The following is a 19,883-nucleotide window of genomic DNA, read 5'->3' as shown; positions in this document are numbered from 1 at the left end:
AACGAAACCTCTCCTGGGACTGAAAGGTACGGTCACTTATCAGTTGCTCCGTTTTGTGCTGTTTGTGTGCACACAGGGAGCGTTACCGCTACCGTGACACTCGAAGATCCCCGTCGCCTGATCGACACCGAAAGAGGCCTCGCAGGTACGCGACATCTGCAGGACTCGTCATCGCTCTCCTTATTTGAGAATCGGCTTCGCGTTTAATCTGGGATTGATTTGATGTTTCCGCTTTTGCAGTCGCTCGACTAGCAGAGACAGGAAGCGCAGCCGGTGGGAGGACGAGCGGGACCGCCGGTCCGAGTCCTGGTCGGCCCCGAGCCGAGACCGCGGCTACTCCTCTGGCCGTAGCCGAGATTCCGAGGAGTGCGGTGGCGAGAGAGAGCAGGCCGAAGCCGAGCGGCACAAGGACAGGGGCGAGGATGAGACGGAGGAGGACGACATGCTTAAACCCGCCTGGATCCGTTGCACCCACGCTGAGAACTTCTACTCCAATGATCCCATGGATCAAGTGGTATTTACTCAAGCGGGAACCGTTGCGTCACTCCCCCGCCGCTTTGACTGTGATTCCCCTCCAGGGAGACTCCACTGTTGTCGGCACGAGTAAACTACGAAACCTCTACGAGCGCTTTGAGGAGGAGCTGGGAAGGCGGCAGGCGAGAGCCAAGGAGTCCCGACCCAAGTGGGAACCGCCAAAGACCAAACTGGACGAGGACCCCGGTGTGCTGATTTAAAAAAAAAAAAAAAAACTCCTAAGCACTATGTAACCCTATTTTTGTAAGTTCTGCCGTTTATGCTAACTTTCGCATTTCAGGCGGCAGCAGCAGCGAGTCGGAGTGTGAATCGGACGAGGAGGCAAGTTCTTGCTCCAGCAGCTCCGACTCAGAGTTGTTTGACGTCATCGCTGAAATCAAGAGGAAGAAAGCGCATCCCGACCGGCTTCACGACGAGCTGTGGTACAACGACCCAGGACAGGTCCGCTGCTCCTCCTCCTGGATTCTGTAATCTTGTTGGAACGGTGGTAGGGCTTGCTTGACGGGTTCGGTGTTTTCCCTTCTTCCAGATGAACGACGGCCCCCTGTGCAAGTGCAGCGCCAAGGCCCGTCGCACAGGCATTCGTCACAGCATCTACCCAGGGGAAGAGGTGCGAGGAACATTTCACACCCATCATACTTTTTTGTCAGTGGTATGGCAGCTCCCTCTAGTGGTAGGCCAAGAGCGGCTTAATATAAGGCATCCTTTCCACAGCGGCTCGCCGATTGATTTAATTCCGCTATCGGGTCAGTCTTGTGTTGACTTCCTCCTGTGTGACTTTGGTCAACTTTTGTGTCTTGCAGCCTGTGGAAGTATGTCGTGGGATGAACAACAACGCCGGCAAGTTGTTCCACTATCGGATCACCGTTTCTCCGCCCACCAACTTCTTGGTACCCGCACACACAGCTTTTCCATCGCCGTTCTCGAGTCCGACCCGTTTGAGACGTATTCCCGTTCTTGCGTTCCAGACGGACCGTCCCACTGTGATCAACTACGACGACCACGAGTATCTTTTTGAGGGCTTCTCCGTTTTCTCCCACACTCCCCTCACCAGTGTGAGTATACAAAGAGGAATTACACTTTCTGTGCAGTATGTTGTGGAAATGCACGAGGTGATTTTATTCCTCCTGCTGCCAAACTGGGTGATTATTGTCTTCCAAATTATATTACCCTGTAGATTGGCTAATTCACCTATTACCAGATTTATTGGCTCAACCTATTCCATTTATGTGCTGGGCCAAAGCTCTCTGCTGTAAAAGTAGATCTTTGGCGCCACCCTTTGGCACCTTGGTAAGGCAAGGAACTTCATTTCTGCCAATCACGAAAGTAGCGCTTTGTCGCTGTTGTGTGCTAACAATGTAAATCTTTTTGATTTTGTGAAATTTTGGTATTCGCGGGGAACACGAGATGCTTTTTTTCTGACTGCGAGGGATTTTGTTTTTGTGATAACTCAAAATGTGCGAGTGCAAAAGCGTTTGATGGAGAAGCCTCTCTCGATCACGCGACTGAGGTCATCTGAGTACGGTCGAAGTTCATAAGCTGGCATGTTTGAGTGGCAATTTGAATGTTAAACCTTTCGGGTCAAAATGTCCGGCAGCGGGCACGTCCTGCGCATTAGCCGCCATTTGAACTGGATCACTTCAGCCGTTGCGCTTTTGAAACGCTGGCTAAACGCTTCGTGGCGCCTCGGGGATTAAAGGACCGGGAGCGCCACGTTATTCGCCCGGCTGCCGGTTTGCGCCCCGGATGTGTCTCACAGGTTAATCTCTCAAAGCGCCCCCGCTCGGACAAGAAAGCGGCTGTAACCGGGAGATTAAAGCCCCGGGGGCTGGGTGGGGGGGCTGCTTATCTGTTTAGTGATATTTGAGGTGTTAAAACGCCGAGCGTCTCTGCCCTCGGTGGCGCGCGGCGCTTTGCCCAAGTGGAGCTTTTAATGAGTTCGCCGGCAAAGCCGTCACCTCGGCCTAGCGCGGCGCTAATGAGTCAGCGCCTCCTTTGCTCAGCCTCTCTTCTGCTCCTTTCATCACGGCAGATTCCATTGTGCCGCGTGATCCGCTTCAACATAGATTACACCATCCACTTCATAGAGGAGATGGCGCCCGAGGTCAGTGCAAGCTCTTTTTATCTCGCCGCTCCTCTCGCAGCCTTTTTTTGTTTTTATCTGGAGCGTCTGAGCCGCGGAGCCACGCGTCCCTCCTCACGCCTCCTGAGCCGAGGTGCTAATCCTTTTGAGAAGAGGCGAGAGGGACGATGGCGTGGATAAGGCGGCTCGGATGATAACGTCGGAACGTCGCCTCGGTTGCGTAACGGCGCTCGTCATTGCGATGGCGCTGACGCCGGTGTGGCTTCTGCAGAACTACTGCGTGCAAGGCCTGGAGCTCTTCGCCTCCTACCTCTTCCAGGACATTCTGGAGCTGTACGACTGGAACCTCGCAGGTATCTCCGAGTTAGGCCTTACATCGTGGCCTTCAAATGACTGTGGAGAAGCTCCACCAAACGACGATCAAAACTGTCGTTTTGTGTGAAGCTCTTGTGATGGTTGCTTTCTAATCATCCTTCTTTTTTGCAATGGCGTTGCAGGCCCAGATTGGGAGAATAAAGGCGGCGGATGCCAGCGCTTCCACTTCATGCCTCGTTTTGTGCGATTCCTACCCGGTGAGTGGCAAACGTCACCTCTAGCGGTACCCCGAGCCTCAATCCCGTCGAGTCGACGTGCCAACCGCTATTGCACAGTGCTGCCCTGCAAATTTTCCAGTTTCAATTCCTGGAAAGGCTGCGTCGCCTCCTTTGTACACCAGATGGCGCAGCTGCACTGCCAGACTTCTTTCCCCCACTGGCTGGTTGTTATGGCAGCAGAGCCACCGAGCTCTCTACCTTCCATCGATAAACAATTTGCGCACCCCCCCTTTTAGCTGGATTTTCACTTGTATATGCTTCTTTCCCCCCCCAAGAAACACAAAACCACTCCAATGCAGCATTCCTCAGTGTGTGTGTGTGTGTGTGTGTGTGTGGTCATGTATTTATTAGTGTGCTAATGCATTTCCAGTAGCTAGTGTCCAGCGTGCAGGCTATACACTGGATGCAGGTCAATCAATGTTGCATGAGTGTCTATTAAGTCCGTTCGACTTGACCCGCGTGCATGCTGTGAGCATTTTACCACTCCCCCCCACATTTCATTTGTTTGTGTGTATGTGTGTGAAATCATCATGAGGTTGACAGTGCGCTTGAGCTCACACGTGCGTCCGCTTGTCAATGTGCAGCGGAATGTTCCACTCTGGTGGCAGGCGGCGACATCAGCCTTGATTTGGCAAAGTAATAATTCGTAGAAAAACATAAGAAATGTGAAGAAAAAGCAAATACCAACTATTTGCTCTTGTTTCTTTTAAATTCAATACATTGCTTCTCACGCTGGTGATTTATCTCAGCCTCATCATTTTTGATAGCGTCCAAAGCAGGACAGAGAAGAAGTCGACTTTCTATAACTTTTTTCGCCTGCTGTGTGTCTTTGCAAGTTGCGCCGCCGCGTCGGGATTGCGGCTAACGCTTGCGATTGTGCAGATGGTGGGAAGGAGGTGCTGTCCATGCACCAGGTGCTGCTCTACCTCCTGAGCAGCAGCAAGCCGCTGGTCCCTGAGGAGCAGATCGCCGACATGCTGCAGTGGGAGGAGCTGGCGTGGCAGAAGTATGCGGAAGAGTGCAAGGGCATGATCGTCACCAACCCGGGCTCGGTGAGTCAGCCCTTTCCCTCCCCCCCCCCCCCCCCCCCCCGCTCCTCTCCATAGGACGGTGGTCCAAGGGCATCCGCAACCCCCGTGTACCGTTTGTCCCGTTAGCCCGTTACACCGGCACGCTCACCTAATATCCCCAAGGGCGTTGCTTGTCACAATCCTTATGCACCCCCCCCCCCCTCCCCTTCAGCCACGTACTCATGTCACCGTGACGCCGGCTCACCTCTGTGTCGGACCCGCCTTTGAGAGCCCGTACAGTAATTGTGTCCGGGTGAAGGTGATGAGATGTCAAGCGCCGCATAGCAACGACCTTTAGCGAGCGTGACTTATTGAGTCGGCTCCTCCCCGAGGCAGCTCTGAATGGTCGCTGTCAGGGTTGTCAGGTGGGAGGGGGAGGGGGGGGTAGATCATCATCAAACCAGCCGGGAACACACCCCATCTAAGTCGATTGTATGAAGACATCACTTCCACTGCTTCTATTTGTCATCCGTTTTCCATGAACTTCTTTCTTTTCCAACTATCGCGACAGACACTTTCTAGTAGGAGTACCTACCATACTTTCTTTATCAAATACACCCACACCTTAAAAAAAAAAAAAAAAGTATTTTTTTTTTTTTAGTTTGCAAGGCGTGGACGTAGCTAATGTCAAGGTGAGCGACGGGCCTCCAGCCATCTGCCACCGAGCACATGACGCCGTATGTCGGGGTCCTCGCGTCCGATCCCGCTCACGTACGAGTGTCTGCAGATCCGCTCGCCGCCGGCGTCCCGCGCGGCGAATGATTGAACGACGGCGCCCGCTTGTCGAGCTTGTTTACACTGCTAATGCGCTCACCCGCCCTGGCTTCCGTGTTGTCACTCCCCAGAAACCGAGTTCGGTGCGGATCGACCAGCTGGACCGGGAGCAGTTCAACCCAGACGTCATCACCTTCCCCATCATCGTTCATTTCGGGATACGACCTGCCCAACTCAGCTACGCTGGAGACCCTCAGTAAGATCCGTCGCTGTGAATATCTCGGATCGCTTTGTATTCACTTGGAGGTCCTCGATTTAGGCTGCCCCCCTATGTTGGCATGCAAGGGTCGCTTACGAACACGTGGTCACACGGCAGCGGCACACGTTTTCTCAAATTCCCATCCTCTTTAAGTCATTTATTCTGAAGGGTGAAAGTGGACTCGAGGTGATTCCATAAGTCATTCCTGATCATCATTTCACGGAATCCGAGAAACAATGTGGTTGGACCCGAGATAAATGTCATCCGACTCCTTGTAGCTTCCCCCCATGTTCCATGAGGGGCTCCTGGGCACGTCCCCTTGAGTGCCACGTTGCCGCCAGAAGCTGAAGAGTTTGCGCAAGGCAACATGCGGGCAGACTGATGGATTAGAAGAGGGAATAGATGGCGGCAAGGACGAGCGGCGTGACATTTTCACATGCGTCGTCACGGGTTCCTCTGTCGGGCGGCTCCGCCACGGGAGCCCGCGCGGTTTATTTCCTGCACATAGCGATGCTGCGCACGCCACGCAGGGCCCGCAGGTGGGAATTGTGTATTGTGCTGCTGCATAATTAACAAAAGCGATGTCGAAGATCATCACAGTTGCTACCCGGTGGGAGTTTGGATACAAAAAGGTGTGCCAGTTCATGTCTTGGCTTTGTAGGAGACAATTGTTTTCCTCAATTGAAAACAGCTTGCGGGCATCTCGACAGCATATGCGGAATGTGGCGTGAACCTCGGAACTGTGGGCCAGACGTGCGGACCACTAGGTCACCGTGCTGCGCATCCTCTTCTTTATTTCTAATGAACGCAATTTCTCCACCGCAGTCGGGAGGCAAACAGAAGGTCCAGGAGTAATTGTCGCTCCCACCTCGCCAGTGTCCTCACCCCTCGCCGCCTTCCCACCGAGTGCTTTCATCCGTCGCACGCCCGGGCCGCCATGCCAAACGGCTCCAAGTGGCACGCGGCGACAAATTTATGGCCAGACTGGGATGTCATTAGTGGCGCCGGCGCATCGGCTTTACCCGCCACTGATAATGATCTGTGGCGGGCGCTGTGGAGTGCGTCACAGTCGATCGCGGCGGCGGCCGCCAGTCCGCGGCATTTGCGAAATTAATTCACTCGGCTGAAGACGCCCCGGTGTGCTGTCACCCTCGCCGGACCCTCGAGCGCCTTCGTGGCGTACCCAGAGGTGACGAGTTAGAAGCCAGGGAATAATGAGGAGGAGGTGGCGGCGGCCGCGTGGGAGCATGAACATCTAACGTGAACATTGCAATCATTTAAAAAAGATCTGCAGCTTGGTTCGTCGAGTCCTACTTTCTCATAAAACACATCCTATCTCTGATGTCACTCAAGATATGTTCCACAGCCTCACCTCGTACCCAATAAGAGTGGACAGGGAAAGAGTTAGCACATGCTAATGCAAACCGAGAGAGGCCAGCGTGCCGCAGAGAGATCACGTCGGATCTCCGGGAAAGGTCACCGACGCAGACTGGGGACGCGTGGGTTTCGCAGGTTGGATATTCGACCCCTCTCTGGCTCCTCCTTCGCGCAGGACGCTTCCGCGCGGGGGCGGCGAGCTGATAATCGTAGCCGTTAAGCCGTCTCATTCCCTCGCCTCGCTCTCTAATGAAGTCCCCGGTATTAAAGCTCTATAATTCCTCTATTCTACGGCGGCCCCCTCACCTCCTCTCCCGTCCCCGCCTCTCTCGCTCACTCACACACTCGCAATATCTCCGCGTACGTCTCACCCCCCTTTCACTCTGTCCGATCGGCCGAGCCGCACCACCTTAACCGGCCACCCCGGCAATCATAATTGAATAATTCTGGCTAAATGAGGAGAAAGTCGACTGAATGGGAGCAGAACGGTCACACTCAGTGCATCAATCAGAAGGCCTGATTGAAAATGTGGGGGCACGGGGTGTGGTGGTGGGGGCGGGGGTCTCCGCGGCGGCTCCATGTCACCTTGCCGATAACACCCTTGGCCCTCTTTTCACATGCAAATGAGAGCAAAGACAACGGAAAATGAAAGCGAGAAGCAGGCGAGGTGGAAATAAAGAAAGTCCGAGGCAGGTGAACCCGACTTGGAGTTCAAGCGGCCGACGCTCATATCTCCGACGTTTGCCGCCCCGAAACAAAAGCACCTAATGGAGCAACGTCTCCAATTAGGCGCGATGAAATATTGACGTGTTTTTGCAGACTCCGAGTCGGAATCCTTTTAGCCTCATTTGTTTCCCTGCATGGCAGGTACCAGAAGCTGTGGAAGAGCTACGTCAAACTGCGCCACCTGCTGGCCAACAGCCCCAAGGTCAAGCAACTGGATAAGCAGAAGCTGACGCAGAGGGAGGTGAGTTCGACAACTAAACAAAACATGCCGGGGCGCTTGCCCAGAATTTTGTTGAGTTCGATTGACAACGAGACCCCCCCCCCAATATCTTTACCGTGGTGTCATTTGTCATTTGCGGCGTTAACGAGCTCTGCGGCGAAGGAAACGTGCTAACTGCCAGCCACGCCGCTTTGGATGAAGGAACAAATGAAGGTGTTTGCTCTTCCGTGGACTTTTCCAAATGCCAGCAGCTCATTTCCACTCTTCTCTCATTTACACGCAACAAGCTCGGCGCACTCGAGCGCATCTCGTAAATATCGCTTGGCTCTTTTCAATTAATCGTCGCTGCTCTTTTTCCCTCCCCCTCGACTTTCTTCATTCTCATTCATCGCGTACGACTCCGCCAAGTGCCTCGCTCACCGGCTCGTCATTTTTATATGCGTTTAAAGCCTCCTGTGCCAAGGTCACGGAGATCGTTTAGTTTGGGTGATATTCACAGGACCCCCCCCCCCACCCTACTCCTCTTTCGGGGAGTCCTTCAGCGGCATACACATCCCGCTTGACACAAGCACAACCAATAAGGAGTGAGAAGTTGGACTCAATTAGTTGCTTTCCTGGCTGGCCAACTTGGCCTGAATGTCCTGCTGTCAAACCGCAGCAATTACACACATGCACACACACACTGTGCTGTGTTCAGCTTGCGTGCTTTAGCGGCCCTGTCTGGACTCATTACCTCCCCCAAGGAAGCTATTTTTGGCCCAGTGTGTTTCTTTGTTACAGTATGTATTGTTTGGATATGTCAAGAAGTAGCATGCAAAATTCCATCTAACTTTGTGAGCAGGGCAAAAGAAGAACCCGTTAACCTTTGCTGACGCGTTCTCTGAACTTCACAAGCGATGACTGTCAACGCGAAGCGACAACGAAACGCTCTGTAATGTTTCATGTTTGGTTTTCTGTGTTGTTTACGTTCACCTTGGAAACACGTTCTTATGGCGTTTTTGGGACTGCAAATTGGGCACCTGCAGTCCAAAGACTTGATGGTTTCTCTTGCAGCCTTGCGCTAAGTAGTGCGTCCTCTGCACCTTGGCCCTGACCACACAGCGCGAAGCCTTCCCGCGTCATTTGCAACCTTGCGGGCTAGCGTGTGTGTGAGCGCGCGTGCTCGCGGCGGTAGCGGCGTGGGCGAGCGTGTTCACTTTGATGCAGAGTTCAAAGTCGGTCGACATTATTTATTCATGCCTTTGTTGTTCTTATTTCCTCTGTGAGGCAAAAATTCCTGGCGTTCCATTCGAGGCGGCTCGGTTCTGTGCAGCGCGCACACGCACGTAGATGTTGACATGCTCGTGTGTTTCCCCGAGGTCCGACGACCCGGGTGTGCGTCCGACCGCCGCCGCCGGCGGTCCTTAAACTTTTTGACACCGTAAAGACTGACATTGATGCACTGGCAAAGTTAAATACAACTGAACTCTATTCAACAAAAATATTCTAGAAAGTTAAATCCACAGTTAAGAAAATAATAACACAAAGGTGATGTCTGACATTCCTCACCTTACCTCACTTAAAAATCCGAATCAACTGGGAACTAGGAAAGCAGAAGGTGCCTCCGCTCCAAAGCCCAAATATGAAGCCTCGGACGGGCCGAGCTGACGAAAGGCCAGGTCTCGGTTAGCCGCCATGGGTGCGCCACCCATGTGGCACGTGCCATCTGTCAGCCCAGCAGGAGGGAGCCGTTTGGGTGTGGGTTGCTGTCTTGTCTCCACCGGCTCGGCTGCCATTGATCAATAATTGAGCGGCTGCTTGTTTGGCAGGAAGCTCTTCAGAAGATCCGTCAGAAGAACACCATGCGCCGCGAGGTGACGGTGGAGCTCAGCAGCCAGGGATTCTGGAAGACCGGCATTCGCTCCGACGTGTGTCAGGTAACCTGCTCGTGTTCCAGTGGAGCATGTGACACGAAAAAAATACAATCGTGTGTGAAGGTCTTGACAACAAACTGGTATTGCCATCAAAACAACTCGAGGTCCGCTTGGGCGCCCCACGCTGCAAATAACGTCACGCTTGGCGGCAGTGAGACGAGGTGACGCGGCCGGGTGGCCCGAGGTTGACTGCACAGCCGCATCGGAGACACTTGCCATGTTGTTGCCGTGCGTTGCGTCATGTCCTCGCTCGATGTGCGCGTGGCCAAAGTGGACTCCCCGTTGCAACCGTCCGCCTCCATTAAGGTCCAGGCGTGCCTCACACATTGACTCAGTTCGGCGAGACCGCGCAAGTCCGTCTCACGCTCGCGCCGACTCCACAATTTTTCCAGTTGTTGTTCGAGGAAGTCGACAAGACTTCTGGGAAGCTCAAGCGGGTTTGCCATCAAACCGCTTGAAGCTTCAAATTTAAAAAAAATCTTGCTCCGTCTTCATAGTGAGAGGTCGCCGCCCGGTCGCATCGAGCGTCACTTTGATGAAAAAACGGATTCGAAACCGCTGATGAATTTGCACGTGAGCTGCGGCGGCGCTTTTATTTTGGACCGTTCTCTCCCCGGTTGTTTTTGTCCTCCGATTGTGCCGGCCGTCAAGTGTAAAGCGATAATTGGCAGCCCGGCGCATCGCCTCCAGCCACCGCTCGCGTTTGGAGAGGCATGACAGGAAAGTTCGAGTCTCATAAGCCAGACCTCTCTTGCAGCAAGGTCTAGCAAAGAGGATCCGATCCATAATTGCCACCCAATTATATTTGCTTCAAGCTGGACTGCTGCGACTAATTGGTTCATGAATAATTTCAGGCGCTCCACTCTGCACCGCGCGTCGCAACGCCGCCGACTGATAGCGGCGGATCTCGAGCCCAAACTACCTTTAAAAAAAAGAAAAAAAAAAGGAAACTTGTCCGCTTGTGATCGACGTGGCTTGACATCACCAAGGTCGTTTCTTTTGAAAGGCAGAGCTGGGGAATTTGCAGCGTTATTCACCGCCGTGTCCATCGCCTTCTGCGACCTTCACAGGCGCCAATGCGAAGGCTGTTTGGCATTCACGGAAAAAATTAAAGAAAATGAAGCTTGTTTAGTTTTGTCGCGCAGGCTGAAAAAGAGGCAAAGATGTAGCGACATGAGTTTCCCGTGTTTTACAGCAACGCCACTTGTATTCACAGCTCGTGTTGAGCTGGATATCAGGGTCAACCTTAAGCGTATCGGTTAAGCGGTCGCTTCGAGATGGAATCTGGCCTCGTTCAAATGTGCCGAAACATCCGATGAGTATTTCTTAATTCCCACCGCATCTCGTTTTCCAATGAACTTTACGCAACGCAGAATTCTGGTTACGGTAATCCGTCTTCAGATAAAAAAATGTTGACGTCGGAGGCAGAGCATGTGGTGTCGTCCAGGTCTGGCCAAAAGCTCTCTGGATGGACACCACATTAGAAATTCAGTTTTTGGCCCACCAGACAAGTTCAGGAACCCGTCGTGGCTTCCTTAATTGGCTCTTTAAGCGTGTCGGTGGAGCGCGTCACCCACGCGGTGCTCCCTGACGCCCTCCGGGTTTCCTTGTCAACACCTCTCGGTGCGCTCGGGCCCCCGGCGCGGCCTCGCCCCGTAGCGCTAATTAAAACGAGGACGGCGGGCTCCTCGCTCGGGGTTAACGTTGTGAAGAGCGCCTCTGCCATCTTGTGTCGCGCGGCTAATGACGGAGCCCGTCGGCCGAGCGCCGTTCTTCCCGCGCTCTCCCCGCAGAGGGCTGTCAGAGCACGTGGCAAAGTAAGTGCGTCAACACGGCCAAATGGGCTTCGATCCCCCGCCGCCCTGCCCCAAAGTGAATTTTCCCTCCTGTCCGTCATTCTCCTCACGCCGCCGCCGCCATCGGGTTTGTGATGATTCCATCTATGTGTTGCCTCGCGCCACTTAATAAATAATGAGCGTCTGATTGATTTCTGCCCGCTATCAGCTCTCAGCCCTTGCTTCTGACAATCCCTTCATCACACATTCCCCTCCAACATGTTCCCGTCACTCCTCTTTCATATCAGACACGATCCCCGCTCAGGTTGCCCCCCCCACTCCCGAGCCACCTCCTTGAGAATTCTCTTTGTGCCCCCCTGCAGCACGCCATGATGCTGCCCGTCCTCACCCATCACGTCCGCTACCACCAGTGCCTCATGCACCTGGACAAGCTGATTGGCTACGTCTTCAAGGAGCGTTGCCTCTTGCAGGTAAGACGCACGCCGCAAACAACATCCACAAACAAAAGGATCGCCGCAGACGTGTTGTCCGTTCATTTCCCGGCCATGGATTCAAAAGTTCAGGCCGCAACGACGCTATCTAGCTAGTAGCTAAGCCAAACGCTCCAGCTAGCTACAACAGTTTTTTCCCCCCTCGCAAATTCTTTTTCTCTAAGCAAAGGGGGCAAAAAAAGTTAAAAAAAGTTCTTTTAAAAAATGCCAGTCCCGCTTCATGTTTCCAAAGGCCACTTCGTTTCATCCATCTCGAAACGTTTGCTTTGCATGGGGCGGGTCATTCCTGAGCGTGCTCCTGGCCCGAATCGCAAATTCCATTTCAATTCCATTTTACTGCAAGGTTGAAATAAAAGTACCTTTAAAGCCATCTTGTGGTCGTCGAGTAGTCGCGTGCTCGGAATGCGCTCGAGTGTGGCCGCATTGGCTTTGCGATGAAGTTGGATGGCCAGAGTGACATAGTGATGTGACACCGACGTGCCAGCGCTGTATTATTTAAAGGCTGGCATAGTTAAGAAGCAGGAGGAGACAAAGCGCCGCACGCTGGTTTGAGGCTGCCTGCCTGCTCTCCTGCCCGCCTGCGGTGAGATGTGGGCTTGTGGGAGGCAGCAGACTCCTCATTACGTGGACCCGCGCCGCCTCTACTCCGACAGTTCAGGCGGAAAGAGCGCCGCGGGAGTCACTTAAGGTGGCCGCCGCCGACCCAAGTCACAACTTTGCCGGCTCCGCTGTGACTCGCGCTGACAGAACAGTCCTGCCAAATGCTAGCTCTGCCCTGTCACGGCCCGGGGGGTGAAGCGAGAGCAGGAGCCGCCATCAGCGAGGCATTAGAGTTTTGATCGTTAAACTCGCACCTTTCTTTGTGTGTTTGCGCGAGCGCTCCCCGGCAAGCCGGAATTTGCACATATCGATCGGCCGTTTGTCAAGCGTAGCGTGACGAGCTGTCATAATGAGCGACGAAAAGGAAACACCGGCCCGCTACGAGGCTCGCCGGCGGCTGACAAGCACTCATTCGGAGCTTGACATCACCTCCTTCTCTCTCTGTCAGGATCGTCGACGGCGCATCAATTCAGAGTTCCGCTGATAGAATGCGGAAATGTAGCCCTGAATTCATACAAAGTCATCCCGAAATTTCGTTCCACTTTTGAGGTTTGGGTCTAATTACTCGTGTTCGGGGAACAGCCGCTTCCAAAAAGAACAAAGTTGAGTCATAGCGAGCGCGCCCTGCCGCCGGCTATTTGTGTGGCGGCGGGCAGCGTTGTCAGCACAGCGGGGAATAAAGTGGACACAAAATCACCAGCACATGCTGCTCGCAGACCTTTTATTGCTGCATAAAGTCATCTTTTTTTTTTTTCTTTTCCCCCGTCGAGCCTTGTTGCATCCGAAATGGCGTCCCGAGGCGGCCCGCCTTCCATCCGGTCTTCCGATGACCGACAAGAGCTGAGTCGCGCCATCAAAATGACTCAGCTTGAATTATTAATGGCAATTTCATCTGGTTAATGCGGGTCATTCCCAATAATTTTAATCAGAATTACAGATGAGCAAAACTTAATGAGTGTTTTGAGAGAGTCCAATATAATTTTGAAATTTCTGATTATTTTTTCATAATATTTTTTTTTGGGTCACGTTTGGCGAGCAGTGCTTTACAACTGCTAGTTTTGGACGATCCTCACTTGACTTTTTCCTCCCCCTCAAGTTGTAAACAATCCGCCGTTAGCTGCTAGCGTGACTTTTTTGTCGCAAAGCAATCTTTCAATTAGACGTACAATCAATTCAAATAAAAACTAAAAGGATGGCGGCGTGTTGACAAGAGCCTCAAAGACCCCCCCCTCCATGTCCCCCTCCCCAAACTGCCAGTCACCCTCTGCGGGCTTTGAATCTCCTCTTCTGAGAGGCCGTTAAACATTTAACATGTAAAAAGTCGGGGGCGGTTATAGCAGTGCGTTGATGGCCGCTCCGCGCACGAACGCTAGCGCACCCGTGGAGGACGGCCTTAATCCTGCCCCCGCCCCCTGTTGATTTAGCCCCCGCCCCACGGCCCCCCGTTTACTTTGTAGCCTCGCCGCCACAACGAGAGGCATCACAGAACATCTCAATAATTCAAGTGTACAAGTCCCCCGGCCCGCTTGTGTTGTCACACGCCCCGGCCCCCGCCCCGCCGTGCGTGCATCACTATTTCATTTGTTGTCTTCTTCACGGCCACCCCGGCTCTCGCCACGACATTCCGGCAGACCTTTCTTTTGGCCCGCATTACATTTTACCGCACTCCGCTCTTTTCTCCGTCTGTCTAAATGATAAATGGCACTCGATGCCGTCTCTTCGACGAACCCGGGCGGCGTGTGGTCTCTATGGCGACCATGTTACATCGGCCGCGCGGTCGTCGCTGGACTGCACATCCTGTATGACATTGAGGAAATAACTAATTCATAGACATGTCAAATTGTTATTGCGAACGTGGATTCGCATGGAATGCGCTCGTGGCTACTCGTGAGCTAAAGTCACGGGAGTAGTTGGGCGCTACAGTAAAATACTCAAGTCATCCATATTTATGCGGGCTTGTGTTATTAAGTCATGAACTGACAAGTCATTGGAGCAGTCACGTAATCCAGTTCTAAGGAGCGCATGCCTTTAATGGGATGTTTTGCTCAGAATATACAATGTCATCAGCATCACAAGGAATTTCCAGCTAGTAGTTGCTCCCTCGAGTGCTGTGGGAAGCACAATACAGTGGGCGCCACTTCTCCATTTTCCCAGACACCAGAATTTAACTCAATCCTCTCTAAAAAAAAACAAAGGTGCCAAGTTATTTATTGTGACCCCCCTATTTAAGTTTATGATCAAGCTAAAGATAAAACCGTCTGCTAGATTAATGCTAACACATAATGGGGAATACCATAGAAAGGCTAACGAATACAACAGTGGTGTCGCAACACATGTAGACAAGCAATAGAACAATACTCGCAGTTTGTTCTTACAAAAATATATGTTAAAAAGTAAATATATGACTGACGATGGACCGTTTTGTACCAGCTAGTCCACCCGTCACTCGCCATCCATTCCGATTTTTATTCATACATTTGCCTCGATGGTTAAGTCGAGTGGAACGCGCGTCGGCGGCCTGTCTGTAAAGGACAGCAACGCTTTGAGACATCGTCCTTAAGTGCAAACAAGGCACTCTGACTGATGTGTTTTGTTTGTGTGAAGCTGTGACATGGCTCGGCGAGGGGGCGGACGGCAACTTGGGACGCAAAAAAAAAAATATTTTCAATCGTCAATACAAAACCGAGGCGCATCTGCTCGTCTCGCACGACAACAAATTCCACAGATGACAAAAAAGTACTTTTCGTCATCTGTGGAATTTGTTGTCGTGCGCGTTCACAGTTAGGAAGCAGAAGGCCGATCGCGCGCTGCTAAATATTGAAGCACCCGTGTTTAGCTTTCACATCTACATCTCATTGGAGCTTGAAATTGATCTGAAGTTGTCTGAAAGCAGACATGGGCAGCTGCGGCGGAAGTTGCCCAAATGTAAGATTGATAAATGCTCAACGCATCTTTTTTTCTTTTTAAATCTCACACGCTGGATCGCTTCGGTTTTTGTCGCTGGTGGATAACAAATGAAATTAGGCGGATAAAACACAAGTGCAGTCAGAGCTCAACACCCCAGCAAATTTCTCTTTTCACCCTGCTTGAATTGCAATGACACGTTTGTGTGTAAAGTGACATTTTCAATCAAGGGCCCGATGTAGGTCTCATTTGCCAGAGAAAAAAAAAAATGGCTCCGAAAAGGAAATGATTCGATTTTTTTTTGCAGCCGGTGTGCTTAAAACTCATTCCTTTGCCATCAGCACATTCGCATGTGTCAAAAAATGGAGCTACAATTTGTTCTATAACTATTTTCTGCCCCCTTGTGTCTTTTTGCATTTCTTTCACAGAAAGCAAGTCGGCTAGCGTTTCTTTTTGGCTCTCAGAAATGCCGGCTTGTGCACATATCACGGTTCCCGCCCGTTTCTTTTGTAGACGCTTTTTCCAGCCTCAAAACGGAGCAGACTCAAGGCTGGCGTGAACGTAAATTCCTGTTCCTGTTGCTCTTGTTCAGTTGGCCATGACGCATCCCAGTCACCATCTCAACTTTGGGATGAACCCCGACCACGCCCGCAACTCCCTCTCCAACTGCGGCATCCGACAACCCAAATATGGCGACAGGAAGGTTCACCATATGTACATGAGAAAGAAAGGTGAGGCGCTTTGTGGCCTTTATTCCTCCTCCTCCTTTTCCTCGTCCTCCTTGACTGAGCCACCCTGCTGCTTTCAGGAATCAACACTTTGATCAACATCATGTCCCGCCTGGGCCAGGATGACCCTTCCCCCTCCAGGTAGCCCGCCCGCCGCCACACAAATGCGTCTTCACGCTATCGCTAGCCACGGGAACGATCGAATGTAGCCAGCCGCCTCGTGATTAAGATTCCCTGCAGGCCCGCTGAGAGGAAAATTAACTTGTAATCACGGAAGCGCGGGAGATCTCGGGGCAAATGAAATGAACTCGTTTCCAGGACGTGCCTGCTCGGGATTACCTTCGCCGCCGAGTTTTGCTTTTGCGCTCGAATCCAAGATTGCAAACAAAAACATTCCAATGAAGCCAAAAAGTCTGCTTCTGGGATTATTTTATTATTGCTTAATTATTAGTATTATATATTATTATTATTATATAGATTATATCTTATCAAAATTATATTATTATTATTACTATATTATCATTATATTATTATACTATATTATTATTATATTTTTAATTTAAGCAATATTTAGGAAGCAGCCCAACTTAGTAGTTATTCCACCCACCTGGTAGCCACATTGGTGTTGAGCATGCATGCGCTGCTATTCTGGTTGCCTTTTTTTTCATGTTCTCTCTCACCCCCCCGTCCTCAGGATCAATCACAACGAGAGGTTGGAGTTCCTGGGCGACGCCGTGGTGGAGTTCCTCACCAGGTGAGAAGAAGGTTGCGCCGCCGCGCCTGATGGACGCGAGCGCTAATTGAAGTCGAGCTCAATCCCGTCAGCCGTTTTCTTCCCACCGCCTCGGAGCACTCGGCTCCCTCGTTCCTCTCATCGTCTCCGTCTTTGGGTGTCTGTCACAAGTGTTGGAGGTGCGGAGACAGCGATTTCCTGGTAATTGGAAGCCTGGATGGAAGTTCTCCCTCCCCCAAGCACGCGGCAATCTTTTTTTCGACGGCCCCGAAAGCTGTCATGACAACTCGCAATTAGCTGTCGGCAACGCTCAGCGTGTTATTGACTGCGGCCCGTGAGCCACTTAGCCTAGCCCGGGACTAATTATACGTGGACGTTATTAATTGAGCGCGCCGCCTACGACCAGAAAGCACCCCGCGCTCTCGTGAGTCCTCCCCGAGTAGGATTGAACCGCGAGGAACTGATCCGGTCCGGGGCTTTTGTGGCAAAATCAAATAATTTTTCAACAAACCGATGCTAGGAAAAGCTGATTCTTTTGGATTCAATTGAAAAAAGAATGGAATCTGATCTTAAGACCAGAATCGAATCAACGTTAGCAGTGCGAGGCAACAAAATGCACATGGATGAAGGAACCCACATAAGATAGTCTTTTTTTTTTTCCTTTGCCGGCTTAAGTGTAGATGGGGGAAAAAATGAAGCATGTCTGATTGGTTCACAGGCTCTCACAAAGAATTGGCCAGCACTCCCCCGTCTTGCCATCGTCTGCCCACGTCTTGGATTGTTAGCCTCGGATGAGACACGCTCAGCCTGCGTTCTGCCTCTCTGAATTATTTATCGGCCTCTTGTCCAGTTAAATGGCTACAGCAGATCCAACCAAATGCCAGCCCCCGCCCCTCCCCCCCACCCCACACAGCAATCTGCCCCCTCGGCGCTGTCCGGCCAGCAGAATATTCTGCGCATGGGAGCGGCAATGTGGAGCCGGCCCGTGCGCCGCCGCTTCTGGTGCTCCGAGAGGACGCCTTTAAAAGCAGATGATGTAAAATAAATAAGTCGCCCCGCAATATTTGTGAGTAAATATTTTAGAGGAACTAGCAAGTGAAGTTCACTCACAATCTTGGACGAGTTCCTGTGAGCATCCGGGAGCCGATTCATCTTTTGGGAGCTCGTGTGAGTGTTTCGGTTTGAGCTTATTCCAAAAGCGTCCTCCTGCACTAAAGTCATCCGAACTTTCTAATCTCAACAACACGATTCGTTTCAGGCTCTTTGTTTGCCGCTCGAATTTGGGCACGGGAACGCCACCTGCGTTCCTGCGCCGCCATTGATTTCAAATGGCGTAATTAAACGGCTGTTTGTGACTGGGATGAAATCAAAATGACACGCTTCAGCTTTGGCCAACGCCGGCTGCTAATGAAAATGGAAGCGGGCGGCGGCGCAAGCCAGCTGCCAAATCGCTCGCGCGTCCGCTAGCGGGCTCCAAACGGCTCGGGCCTGGAAAGGCCTTGAAAAGTTCAACGCATGATTCATGAGGGAGAAGAACTCATTCGTCCGCCTCCAAATGGCGTGCGACAGTTTTGTGTCCATTGCGAATTCCGAAGAACTAGTTGCTCATCCATGATGTTTGTGTTTGCAGTGTCCACTTGTACTACCTTTTCCCCACTTTGGAAGAAGGAGGCCTGGCCACCTACAGAACAGCCATTGTGCAAAACCAGCACCTGGCCATGCTCGCCAAGGTAAGCCCCCTCTCCCCCTTTTTTTCCGATTTGGAGTTAAAAGTTAGTTGTTTTGGAGGAGGAAACCCCGGAAGTCTTGCGGAAATCGCTTCGGCTTCAAACCTCGGCGACCCCCTCGTCCCTCTTCCTGCTAGCTGAGCTTGCCGAAAGAAAGTACACAACGGTGCGAGGAAGCAATTAAAAGGATGCGTCTTTCATGCGGCTCCCCGCCGAATACAAAAGATGCGGCCGTTTGTGTCGGCCTTCACCGCGAGCGCCATCCAGCGCCTCGCCCGTGCCAAGTTGTTGAACACTCGTAATTATCTCTTCCCAAATAATATATGCGTATTTGTCGACACAATTGGACTTGAAAGTGGGGAAGGCGAGGGAACGCGCTCTCAGAGTTGGAGCCTCGGTGGAATGCGGCGCTTGAGTCTCCGGGGGTGGCGTACCCCCGACAGTTATCAGCCGTAATTAAGTGGCACCCTGGCTCTTTGTTTGCACGGCTTGGACTTTGGATGCGCTTTAGAGGAAGGCAAGTTGCAGTTTGCAACTTTGCAAAAAATGACATCATCTTGTGTGACCGAGCTCTTTGTCATTTCCACCATTGAAATGAAAAAGAAACTAAATAAACGACTTTTTTGTTTTCTGGATAGCTTTGAGGGCCTTGTGAGCGACCTCAGGAGCTGCTTGCTCCTTGCGTGTTTAAAATTGTCTGTCTACATGTGCTGTTCCACCATGTGTGTTCAAATATTGCTCGCTTGAAGGGTTTTGAAACTGTTACGCTAACTGTTAGCATGCCAATAGCATTTTTCATTTCAACCTCTCTTAAAATGGCTAAGCCATTTTGTCTGGCTTGTAAGAAGATTCTTTGCCCTCTTTGATTCCAATGTTCCATTCCAGAAACTGGAGTTGGATCGCTTCATGCTCTACGCTCACGGGCCAGACCTGTGCCGGGAGTCGGACCTGCGGCACGCCATGGCCAACTGCTTTGAGGCCCTCATAGGTGAGACATGTTTTGAATCAATGTTTTTTTTTCTTATTAAGAATGTAACAAATATTCTTGATGTAAATGTCAAGGAGAAATATGTACGGTAATCTGCTCCAGTTTGCTTTTGGCAGCAATTTCAGTCTTTGTTCACTCGTTACAAGCTCCGTCACATCGTGCTGTTGTCTTGATGTCGGATCTTTTTGTTCCCTTTAAAACCTTACTTCCTTTTCGCTATTAAGATCTTTATCTGAGCAGAGGTTCCTGCCGAGGTGTTAGATCCCGGACGCGGTACGGACCTTTATTGACCTCGGGAGATGGCCAACAGCCGGGCGGGCAAGCCCCCTTATCGGCCTTGCTCTGTTGCCTCGCACGCACACGCTTTGTAACTTCGGCGTGCGCCGGTCCCACCGAGCTAAGCCCGGCTCGTGCGGAGCTGCAGCGT

The 19,883-nt window shown here is 51.7% G+C and overlaps 1 protein-coding gene across 3 annotated transcripts in view; it reads left to right on the top strand.

Moving 5' to 3' along the window:
* Window positions 1–19,883, top strand: part of drosha (drosha ribonuclease III) — a 98,009-nt gene that overhangs the window by 56,702 nt on the left and 21,424 nt on the right. For all 3 annotated transcript variants that reach the window (XM_088364019.1, XM_088364022.1, XM_088364021.1), the window contains 20 exons: window positions 77–145; window positions 241–514; window positions 579–720; window positions 815–975; window positions 1,064–1,144; window positions 1,338–1,424; window positions 1,503–1,589; window positions 2,567–2,638; window positions 2,889–2,970; window positions 3,115–3,189; window positions 4,093–4,262; window positions 5,126–5,250; window positions 7,498–7,597; window positions 9,385–9,492; window positions 11,648–11,755; window positions 15,873–16,011; window positions 16,089–16,149; window positions 16,703–16,762; window positions 18,372–18,471; window positions 19,354–19,456. In XM_088364019.1, coding sequence (XP_088220145.1) covers window positions 77–145; window positions 241–514; window positions 579–720; window positions 815–975; window positions 1,064–1,144; window positions 1,338–1,424; window positions 1,503–1,589; window positions 2,567–2,638; window positions 2,889–2,970; window positions 3,115–3,189; window positions 4,093–4,262; window positions 5,126–5,250; window positions 7,498–7,597; window positions 9,385–9,492; window positions 11,648–11,755; window positions 15,873–16,011; window positions 16,089–16,149; window positions 16,703–16,762; window positions 18,372–18,471; window positions 19,354–19,456 — 2,204 coding nt within the window. The remainder of the gene's footprint in view (window positions 1–76; window positions 146–240; window positions 515–578; window positions 721–814; window positions 976–1,063; window positions 1,145–1,337; window positions 1,425–1,502; window positions 1,590–2,566; window positions 2,639–2,888; window positions 2,971–3,114; window positions 3,190–4,092; window positions 4,263–5,125; window positions 5,251–7,497; window positions 7,598–9,384; window positions 9,493–11,647; window positions 11,756–15,872; window positions 16,012–16,088; window positions 16,150–16,702; window positions 16,763–18,371; window positions 18,472–19,353; window positions 19,457–19,883) is intronic.

The sequence above is a fragment of the Syngnathus floridae genome, chromosome 20 (genome assembly GCF_059516105.1).
Source record: "Syngnathus floridae isolate MCC-2025c chromosome 20, RoL_Sflo_1.0, whole genome shotgun sequence".
NCBI lineage: Eukaryota > Metazoa > Chordata > Actinopteri > Syngnathiformes > Syngnathidae > Syngnathus > Syngnathus floridae.
The sequence above is the reverse complement of the archived record's forward strand: the minus strand, read 5'-3'. Positions and strand labels throughout refer to the sequence as shown.